Raw genomic sequence first — 11251 nt, 5'->3', positions numbered from 1 at the left:
ATTTTATTAGCTCACATAGTTGAAAATATAAACAGCATAGATTGGAGGTTGTATGGCACTGAAATTCCACACGCAAACTAACCACTTCCTTGTGAGATGTAATTTAGCAGAATAAGATTCTTCTGTTTTTGAAGAGGAGTACAATCAGCCTGAATGTGTAACTGAAACCGATTTAACATCTCAACTGAGAAAGCTATTTACCAAATGGATTATAAACATTAGCCTTTGATAATTTAACTTGAGTTTGTATGGTCTTCTCAGTGATTTGATTTATTAGAGATATGTGGTATCTCTTACATCACTAATGAGTGTTTAAATCTGCAAATTTCTTTATTTTAGAGCATCAGGTGATCTTTTTGGTGCAAGAGGGAACATTTAAAGACTCCATTAATTTAACGTAAGAGGAATGTAACCACAACTCATTCCTATGGAGATATAAAAATAAGTAAAGAGAAACAATGTGCAGATTACAGTAATGACTGCCAATTTATAGTAATGATTGATAGGCAGTCTGACAGCAACTTATTGATAGTATCAGATAATTTATGGTAAGTTACACCTAAAGTAAACACTTTTTCCAGATATGAAAACTATCTAACAATTTAAATTCAGGTTAAATCCATATAGCCATGAGGTTATCTTGCAATACAGACATACTGACCACATACCAACAGGTGTTAAATTAGGAACTACAGACAAAAAAAAATTTGACAATATACGGGAAATGAGCAAGAAAAATCAGAAACATATTCTGTTCAGTGAAGACCATTAGTCCCTTTGTGTACACATTTAGTTTTATTGTAACAAAGCAACTTGTACACTTTAACGTTTAAAACTGAGCATCTTTCTTTCCTTTCCAGTGAACCAAAAAAAAAAAAAAAAAAAAAAAAAAAAAGAATTTAAAAATAAACAAGAACAAAATTACAATAGAGAATGTCAATTCCAAATAAGATCCTACAGGTTCTGCTGATTCTCCATCAAGTGGCAGGGCTCAAAGTCATCATTAGGAGAAGATTTTATTTTAAAAGTGTCATCTTAAACTGCAAGGATGTTTGTTAAACATCACAATAAACATGCCAAAGGAGAAGAAGCCATGTTGTCAAAATGCCCACTTAACCCACCCAAACATCTGAAACCCACCCTTGCTGACCTTCTATACCCCATTTTTTTTAGTTTTTTAATTTTTTTTAAACAAGAGAAAGTAGACAGACATGTTGGTAAATGCTAACTGTCCATATTCACATAGAGACACTGTAATCTCTGAGCCCAATATACAGAGAAAGAAGGAAAAAAGCTAGATTCTATGCACTACTACACAGGGGCCTAGCACTCTTCAGCTTCCAGCAGAGTGAAGGGAGCAGAAGGTTTTCTTTTTTCCCACAGAACATGGTGTGTTGATTCCATAAACAGTTTTTGTTTTGAGACAGAAAGGGATAAAAATGAACTTGGAACAGAAACTGGTAGAGATTTTCTTTTCCACTGTATTCTGCTCAGGGTATTTCCCCCAAAATAAACGGTGAACCATGGTGTAGAGGAGAGAAAAAGAGACCTCAAGAGAACAAGGCGACTGAGCACAAGGGTGGGGGAAAACAAACAAACAAACAAAAAAAAAAAAACCAGCAACTTGCTCCCAGGGACTGGAGAAAAATTAAAAAGGTAAGAAAAGGAGGGGTGGGTGTTGGAATCCATCAGTGTTTAATTAGTCATCTTCTCCTTCATCTTCCTGTTGAAAGAAAAGAAACAGTTAAAATCTAGTCACTTTTTGGAGGATGGGGAGAGGGAAGGCGCGGGAGTCAGTACATTCGAACTCCAGACAGCCCTGACTTTCAAACAGCAATTAACCAGAATTTTTGACCACTCTAAAAAGTCCTGTGCAGTTATTCTTGCAGGACTGGTTGAAAAGATCATGTTTTCTCCCCCTCCATATGGAAATAGGTAAGGCTGGATAAGGTTTGATCTCCATGTTATTGCTGGGACATACGATTTGGATGAAAATTGACAGACCTATTTGTTAGTGAATATTGAAGAGACTGCTAAGGGCACCCAGAGCTTTGAATAGGCAGTCTTAAAGAGTAGTAAAAGTCTAAGTAAATAATATACAAGATTAAATAAAATACTATTTAGATACTAACAAGAATATTGCTCAGCAGAGCTTAGTTACTGCATCTAAAATCAAGCACCTTATGTGTCTACGTGCACAGCGTCCAAAGCCTTCCCCATTGTTTGCCTCCAAGGCAGTTTCATGTACCTCAATAACAAAAGCCAAATGTGGTTAATAAATTAATTGTAACAAATGAAACAGTGCAACGTTCCCAGTTACTGGGTGAGAACTAATTCCAAACTTTAAATCACTGGAGATTGTGAGAGTAGCAGAGGTGAGGAGGTCATCCCTAGCACTCCCAAAATGAGGACACAATCACATAAAAATTGGCAACAGTCCAGAGTAAAGTGTATATAATAGGTGAAACCTGCTAAAACTGGATGCATGCAAAAAAATTTGCTATTTATGGAATAACGTTAAAACTGGCACTCAAATACCCAGTAACTCACTAATAAAAACCAGTTTGCCGAAAGAAAAACAGGCTTTTGGATAAACTGGGGTATAACACAAACAGATCAATTTTCCTCATTTTTGCCAACGAGTTTCCTAAAGCTATCCATCTCAAAATTAAAGGCAGTACTTGTCCCCCCCACACCAACTAAGTACACTAAAATCATTGTTCAAGCTGCAAGAACTGTTATCACCTATACGAACTCCCCTCTGAAAAACATAATAGCAGACTGTACAGTGTGTCAACAACACCTTAACATTTATCAACAAGATAAATTCAATGCTGTTCCTAAAACAGGATTTCCTAATTGGATCTATTCATCTCCTGGATCTAGAAACAATGTGTTCTCACCTCTCCTTCTTCTCCCTCATCATCATCTTCGTCTTCTTCCCCCTCATCTTCATCTCCCTCTTCATCAATATCCTCCAACCCTTCTTCCTCTTCATCATCATCATCATCTTCCTCTCCTTCACCTTCTTCATCATCCATATCAGGAACCTTAATGAGAAACACATATACAATGTTACTGCATTGATCAAATTAATTCTGACATTGCCACAAGAACACTGTTACAAACAGCTCAACTCTACACGTACCAAGTAGTATTGTAATGGATTTGGCCAGATGTCATCTTTGATGACTTCTCCTAGTTCATCAGCACCTGCATCAGAGTGGTCAGTGAACCAGGTAAAGAAACTTTCTGGTTCTTCATGCTGCCTCTTCCTACTGGCCTTGTTCTGTGTCTGGCTTGAGCGCTTTGTCAGGTCCTGAAAAAGAAGACACAAAGTTAAGTATTTTCCTGAAAGAATTTCCTGACCATGTTTCACAAGATGCGTTTGGAGACGTGCTTATTTACGCAACCACATACTACTTGTTCTTTTTCAAGGAGAGGTGTGTAGGAGACACATTATACAGAGCCCCAAGGGCATGTACTAGTTGACACCTCATAGCTATGAGTTTCAGCTACCATTTCTCATGAATAGGTTCAGTGCTAGTAAAGCGCTCAATTTTTTGCTACTTTCCTCAGAATGTAAGTTTTCACTCCCTTTATTTCTAGCTTTCTCCACTGAAATATTGACAATTCAAAAAGACTACCTGTTGACCTTTGTTAATGTTCCCAGCCACACAGTGGCAAAAGGTATGACGCAAACCATTTACTGAAGTGCTAATTTCAAAGACTTGTTAGAACTATTTAAATGCTAACATTAAGCACAAACAATTTAAGCAGCTCTCAAATTAGCCCATGCCGCTTTCTGCAGCTCCCATTGGTCGGGAACAGCAAACCGCAGCCACTGGGAGCTGCGGGCAGCTGTGCCTGTGGACAGTCAAGGTAAACAAACTGTCTTGCGGCCTGCCAGCAGATTACCCTGATGGGCCCCGCCCACCACTACTCTAGGCCTTTTTATAAAACACTGTCTTAACACTCCACTCTTCCTTTTCTCTCCCCCTAGGATGGGCTCATCCTTGTTTTCTTCATAAAAAAGATAGATTAAGGATTTAAGTCTTTTATCCTTGGAGTTTTCCCCTTTTAAATTTCCTGTTTCCCCTTTGTAGCAATTGCAAGGGGGAAAACATACAACTCACTTTTTATGCTACTACAACATATTCACAAGCAAGAGGATATAATAAGTTAACCTCACCCCTTTGAGACCATTACCTCTGTACTGTCCTGTCTTATACACCTGGAAAACATGACTTCAGAGGTAACTCTGGACCTTTTACTTCGTTGCTTAATGTGTACAGACTTCTAGCTGATGCTTTGTTGAGACACTTTGCCCAGCATATACTTGTTTATGCAATTTTATGGACAGCAATAACTCAGCTTGTTTTAATAATTAGCTGAATGACCATAAGGTACTGCAAGATGTAAGTTATTGCTGGAAGACCCCAGAACACCAAAGGAAAATGCTAAAATTTTGACTGAAGTGTGATGCAGTTTTCCAACAGATCCAACTATGATGGATTCAAATTGACTCATTTGCAATATTGTAGTTTACTTTTGTGAGGTGCAGGAAATGAGCTCCTAATTCAGAAGTTCCACAAGATGTACATGTAACTTATGAACTACAAAGAAAGCATTAACTATACAGATGGTAACTGGCAAATGCAAGAAAAACAATTCATTAGATAAAAAGATTTCTTAGTTTCCTTACAAAGACCAAGTGGCCACCCAAACTTTTAGCATAATAATATTGAAATCGGAAAGGCAGTTGTAACCTGAAGTTTAAATTAGGCTTTGTTTACAATGAGAACTGTAGCACTGATATTAGATCAACTGTGGGAGAATTCCCTAAAAAAGTTGGGAGTGCTAGTGTGGATTTGTTTTCTTTTTAAAGCACACACTTCACTGTGATTTCTAGGCCTACTCTGAGCAGTTGAACTGACATGCTTGTAGAAATACTGACAACTGGTCTTCACTAGCACTTCCACGGGTGCGCAACAAAGTGAGAGAATTAACTACAAGCTTCAGTGTAGATGCAGCCTCACCATATCCTTGGGCTTCATCCAGCAGGAATGGACTGGGTGTGTGTGTGTGTTTTTTCTTTTGCATCAAAGCACCGAGCACTCACTGCCACTGTTTCAAGTGGAGCAATGATTTAATTCCTCTCCCCACCCCGCCCCCCCAATAAAGATACATGCCTTCCCAGATTTCCATTTGATCTCAGTTGATTTTGAAGATGGATCTCCACTCTCATTCAGATGAAACTCTTTGGAGAGAACTTTATTTTCAAAGTATGGATTCTCGTCAAAATACTGTAGAGTGGAAAGAATACAGTTAGGATTGCATACTTGTCTATAGCACACCAGATATGTTAACTAAAAAACGTTAAGTACTATAAGTTTTGAAATATTAAGTTATGCTACTATTCTCTCATATAGGTTACATGCAAATAAAAATGGCACAACATTAAACAAAGACTGTCCATGATACTTACAAAATCTATTCTGTAACCTGATTTGATATCTTCAAACTCTGTCACCTCAACTCTGGTCAAATAATGCAGTGCCTCCTCGTCTTCTTCCCCCAACAGTGCAGATACTATGGTAGAATTAGGAATCTTGCATCACAAAGCTATTTATATAGGCTATTTTGCAGCAAACATTATAAGAAACTGTCACAGAAAGTTGATTTAGTAGGACATTTGGTATATTGTTTACTTGTCCCAGCCCATCTTTAGAGGAAGCTCAAAAGAGCCACTGACTCTCAGCTCCCCAGAGGTCACTATCAAGTACCCTCTGCAATACAGTCCATAAAAGAGCACTGAAAAGGTTGTTGAAGGTGTATTCTCTTTCACTTAAGAGGATGGTAAAAAGTATAGTGGTGGAGTCCTAATAATGGCAATCAAGCTTGTTCTTGGATTCAAAACGTAAGTGGAAGAAAATCTTTCGGACAATAGAAGTAGAAATGGATAAACTGCTTCCATTTGATAGCATTATCACCTCAAAAGGAAGTTGTAGGCATGTAGTCAAACAGAAGCCAGTGTTGTTAATCGGGGGAAACAAAAATCTAAGAGCAATTTTCTCAACCAAAGGATTAAAAGGCGTACATAATGTAACAAACTTCCCTGATGCCCCCCCAGCCAAAAAAAAAAAAAAAAGGCACTGGGAACATACCTTGTGGGTGGTTGACAAATGTTGTTACCCAGAAGTTTGGGATTTTGGCGATCAGTTCTGACCTCTTCTGGAAGAATGGTTGGCGGAGTTTGTTGTATTTCTGTTCTACTTTCAAAATTTCCTCGCTCGCTTGTTCATTCAGTCTAAAGGAAAAGAAAGGTTCATGTTAACAACTGTATTATAGCATGGGGATCTGAAGTTTGAACAAGGTGCAAAATCAGTAGACAGTCCAAAACTAGAATGGATTATTTAATTAAACTAATCAACCCTGCCTGAAATATGTCAACCAAAAACAAGGGGCCCAATCCTGCAAACACTATTTAGCTTGTACTATCGGGAGTAATCCCACTGACTTGACTGAAACTACACCACTAGTAAACGCTATGCTCTGGGGCATTTGCAGGGTTGGGCTCTAAACTGAAAGCAGCACACTATTAAAATTTGTAAATATCTAGTTTAGAAGGACTGGTGAACTTTGACACACGATACTGGATCAGATTCAAGCTCATTGCCCCTCCTCATATTATTTGCCAGAAAAACAAGATAAACGCAAAATAAGTTTGTGTGCCACAAAGAGAACCTTTTAAGACCACAGAACTCTTTAAAAAAAGGTTTGTTACACAGTAAAGTCCTAATCTTGCAAATGCTCCTCCCGGGAAGACTCCTATGTCCACTTGGAGGTTCATTAGTCAGTTTAGGAGGGTAGTGGGAAGGGTGTCTGTTTGCCAGGAAAAAGGTTGCAGGCATCAGGGCCTAAGCCCGCAGTGACCTGAGAAGATAGATAGCTTACTGCTCCAGTGTAAACTTCGACAGATTTTATAAAACATACAAGAGCCTAGAGTTTGGTGTATGCACTTTTAAATTAAATCTAGACATTTTACTAAGTCAATTTTCAGTTCTGCTTTTCACAAAGAAATGAAATCTTACAAAAATAAAATAAGTATTAACCTGCAAAAGGCAACGAGAGCCAGATCTATACTGTCAAAGCCATTTTAAAGTCATCACAATGTATTTCAAGTGTTAAAAATCAAGTTCTATCTTAAGGCCCAGCTAGTTTACTTGTACACAGCTAAATAGGACACAAGATTGCACCTTCAAATGTCAAACCACTACTATACTTTTGAGATTTTGGAAAGTGTGAGAACAACTATGGTACACACACTACTTCAGTTGCGAAAGCATTTTTATTACAAGTTATTTTTTTCCAGTTCTGCTAAAACATAATTTAAGTTATTGAAAATTTTTTTTGTTAATAATTTACCTGTCTATTTCATTCTGTACTTCATCAATATGTTCAATTGCTTCCTGTTGCTCTTTTTCTGAAAGAAAAATAAATCCATCAAACTCCATAAGTTACTGAAAAGAAGTCTCAATAATATATGACACCACTTGAGAAACAATCAGAAAAGTTTATTTTCACAACCTTACTACTATTCTGGATGGCATTTAAATGATTATTTCCACTTGATACAACAAGGCTCACCAGACCTTGTAAAACTACCATTTTTACTAACTGAACTTGCTAAGTGAAGTCTCTGAAGATTAGTGTAAAACTTTGCTCTCTTTTTCCCTTTTTCTTTAAAAAGGGCTCAAACCAGGTACCGTGCTAATTCACAATATATAGTCATATACACTTGGTATTTTATAGCCCACCTGTTGAAACAACAATAGTTTAATAATTTACTAAAATTATACACCAAATCATTCTTTCTGAACTGAACACAGTTACAGAAACTGAATCAGTTACGTGAACTGAATACTAAAGAAAAAATAAGATACAAAATGCTCATTAAAATAGTACAATTGGAAATGCTGTTTTCCACAATTAACAGGCACGTTTCGGAAGAGATTCCGGTAAATATTTCAAAACCACCATGAAGCGGATGTTTTCTAATCAGAACTTTAACTCGGCAGACGCTGCTGGAGCGCTTAATTAAGCAATGGCTGTTTGCCTAAAGTGTTTTAAGATTAACGAAAGGTAGCGGGAAGCAGCTGTAGAAGTGCGGCACAGGCACCCCTCCCCCGATTACTTTGCGAACACAGAGGATTTCGTGTTATGGGGTAGCTGTTTCCGGTGGGGGCCTCAGAGCCAAGCCCTACCCCCACCCTGCGGCCGGAGACGGGTAGATTGGTGTCGTCTTCTCTCCCCCGCCCCCATTACACAGGAAAACTCAGGTGCGGGAAGCACGTGTGTGAAAGGAACCGGGCACAGCGGAGAGCGGCTGGCCTGGAGGCTCGTTGCCATGAGCACCTCCACACCCCCCGCCAAACAGGCGAAGATCCATGGGTGGGGGAACCGACAGCCTTTACCGGGGGGCAAGTTCCCGCTACGGCGGCGACTGATGCAAACCCCACGCCACGGTGCGGGGAACCGAGTACCGACCTCTCAGGACACGCGGGCTGCTCGGATCGCACGTGGGGACGGGCGGGCAGCCGCATCCCGCTGCTGCACGAGTAGCGCGTGGCTCCCCAGTCGGGCGGGCCCCGCCAGCCACCGAGACAGCGCCGCTCCATCCCGGCGCTGCGCGGCCGGGCAGCACCATGCAGCAGTAGCGGCTCCGAGACCACAAGGCGGCGAAGCATCATGGCGGCGGCGGAGCACAATGAGGCTCCGCGGCTGCTGCTCCAGGAGGGGGGGTCCCGCTGCTCCGCGCAGGCCGCAGCGCCCCCCGCCCACGGAGAAGGAGGCCGGGCAGTACAGACAAAAGGGCTCTAACATGGCCTCCTCTTGCCGCGGCTGAGGCCTGCACATCCGCCCGGCCGACCCCGCGCTCTTCCCGCCTCCGGCCCGGCCGCGGCCCGTGTGGCTGGGGAAAATGGCGGTCGGTGCAGCGCCGTGCGGGGAGGAGGCCGCCGCGGCGGCCGCCGCCATTCCCTTCCCTCCCCCGTCCCGGCCTCACCTGAGGTCTCGTCGGCCCCATCGTGGTTGGAGTTCAGCTCCTTCTTACTGACTTTGGCCGCCGGCGCCGACATGTTGGTGGCTGCGGAGCGCGGAGGGAGGGGGTTGTAACGGGACTGAGCGCAGGGGGGGCCGGGCACAGACTCCTGCTGCTGCCGCCGCCGCTCGGACTCCCTCCGCGGCCGGGACGCCTCCTCCTCCTCGGCCCGGACCTGGGGCTCCCGGATAAAAGGGGGCAACAGCGGCGCTCGGGCACCCTCACGCTATCGCCCCAGCCGGGACCAACGCCGCCTCCTCCTACTGCTGCTACTGCTGGCGAGGGGCGGGCAGCGTTGTGCGCAGGCGCAGCAACCCCCCCTCCGGGGCACAGGGGTACGAAGGCCACACTGCGCACGCGCAGCAATCCCCCCTCTCCCGGCCACTGGGGAGGGGAGGCGCACAGCGCAGGCGCAGAAAACACCGCTCTTGGGCATGTGAGACCAGCGCTGGTATGCGCAGGCGTAGACACCCCCTCCCGTCCTGAACATCCAGGGGCGGGCAGCTTTGTGCGCAGCCGCACCAGACTCCATGTGGGCCCCGCCTCCGCCGCCTGCCCCACGCTGTGCCCCCATTGGCCGCGCCTCGCGCACAGGGAGAGGGCGGACGGAGCTCAGTGCTAAGGCGCCGAGGACGGCGCGAGAAGCGGGCGCGGGAGAGGGAAACTAGGGCAGCGGCGCGCGCTGTCCCGCTCCATCACGCACGTGGCTGGTTCCGCCCGGCCTTCGACGGCTGTGCACAGGGATGGGCTGCCGCGCCCCCAGGTGATGACCTTGCAGCTCTCCTGCCCCAAAACACGCTCCAGCCAGTGGCCTTGCAGCTCCATAAGTGCCCGAGGGATGGCCCCGCAGGTTTCCTGCCCAGTAACGAGCTGGCGTGGTGGCCTATGCATGCCTGCTGTGGTAGCCATGCAGCCATGATAGTCACAACATCCGCTGTGTGCAACGTACACCTACCTACCACCTCCTGCTCTGGCACAGTGTCCCAAGGGAAGAGTGTATCACGGGCTGTCTGAACTCTGCCCTGTACAATCTGTCACCACAGAAAAAGGATGTACTCTTGAGGGAGCCACTGGTACCTATGCAGCAATGTCACGCAGAAATGGGGTTTCGGGGTCACCTGACTGTTAATCACTCATAATAAGTGTGCTGCTTCGGGTTCTTTGTCCTTCTAAAGCCTAAACCCAACCTGTAACGTTTTCTGAAAGGTTAAACGGAGAGGCAATGGTCGACTCGTAGAGTCGATAATTGGTTTTTGATATCTCGATTAGCAGTTCCTATCCAGTTGCAAGTGCATAACGAGCACAGGTCACTGCCATCTTGTTGCTATTTGAAAAGGCCTAGGCCACAGCTTCAAATGCTTCCGTTAGCCTGCGTCTCAACAAGCATTTAGAGAGCTTTTCAATCGCATTCAGCTAACTTGATTGAGATAGCACAGGGCTTCTTAGGAGACTAGATATCGATTGTAAACAAATATTTTTTATGTTCTGGAGTTGCCGGTCATGGCTATGTAGTTACTGTTGAATTCCATTTTGCCCTTAAAACATGGATTCAATCACTTTGTTAAAAGAAAAGGAGTACTTGTGGCACCTTAGAGACTAACCAATTTATTTGAGCATAAGCTTTCGTGAGCTACAGCTCACTTCATCGGATGCATACTGTGGAAACTGCAGAAGACATTATAGACACAGAGACCATGAAACAATACCTCCTCCCACCCCACTCTCCTGCTGGTAATAGCTTATCTAAAGTGACCACTCTCCTTACAATGTGTATGATAATCAAGGTGTGCCATTTTCAGAACAAATCCAGGTTTTTTCACCCCCCCCAAAAACACACACACACACACAAACTCACTCTCCTGCTGGTAATAGCTTATCCAAAGTAACCACTCTCCCTACAATGTGTATGATAATCAAGGTGTGCCATTTTCAGAACAAATCCAGGTTTTCTCACCCCCCCACCCCCATACACACACAAACTCACTCTCCTGCTGGTAATAGCTCATCCAAAGTGACCACTCTCCCTACAATCAAGGTGGGCCATTTCCAGCACAAATCCAGGTTTTCTCACCCCCCCACCCCAATACACACACAAACTCACTCTCCTGCTGGTAAAAAGAAAAGGAGTACTTGTGGCACCTTAGAGAC

The 11251-nt window shown here is 43.6% G+C and overlaps 1 protein-coding gene across 2 annotated transcripts; it reads right to left on the bottom strand.

Moving 5' to 3' along the window:
• Window positions 1-866: 866 nt before the first annotated feature.
• On the bottom strand, window positions 867-9416 carry SET (SET nuclear proto-oncogene). Of its 2 annotated transcripts, none has more exons than XM_074973448.1 (8): window positions 9068-9414; window positions 7429-7486; window positions 6168-6310; window positions 5489-5592; window positions 5193-5306; window positions 3149-3319; window positions 2904-3050; window positions 867-1723 (listed from the first exon to the last, which is right to left on the bottom strand). In XM_074973448.1, exons 1-8 carry the CDS (start codon window positions 9138-9140, stop codon window positions 1700-1702), a joined length of 834 nt encoding a protein of 277 aa, XP_074829549.1. In that variant the 5' UTR covers window positions 9141-9414; the 3' UTR covers window positions 867-1699. The 2 variants fall into 2 exon arrangements, with proteins under 2 accessions (XP_074829549.1, XP_074829548.1); XM_074973447.1 differs by lacking the exon at window positions 867-1723 and adding an exon at window positions 2129-2248 and having other exon boundaries at window positions 9068-9416.
• Between the last annotated feature and the right edge of the window lie 1835 nt (window positions 9417-11251).

Source organism: Natator depressus, chromosome 16 (assembly GCF_965152275.1).
Source record: "Natator depressus isolate rNatDep1 chromosome 16, rNatDep2.hap1, whole genome shotgun sequence".
NCBI classification, from domain to species: domain Eukaryota; kingdom Metazoa; phylum Chordata; order Testudines; family Cheloniidae; genus Natator; species Natator depressus.
This window is presented reverse-complemented; position numbering and strand designations above follow the sequence as displayed.

Bases quoted from the DNA above. Each gene is read 5' to 3' on its own strand.
- SET (XM_074973447.1), bottom strand. From the start codon at position 9,140: ATGTCGGCGCCGGCGGCCAAAGTCAGTAAGAAGGAGCTGAACTCCAAC. The intron at 3,320-5,192 runs GCATGTATCTTT...CTTCTTTTTCAG, and splicing joins TCAAATGGAAATCTGGGAAG to GACCTGACAAAGCGCTCAAG. The intron at 2,249-2,903 runs GTGAGAACACAT...TTTGTTATTGAG, and splicing joins ATGAGGGAGAAGAAGGAGAG to GTACATGAAACTGCCTTGGA.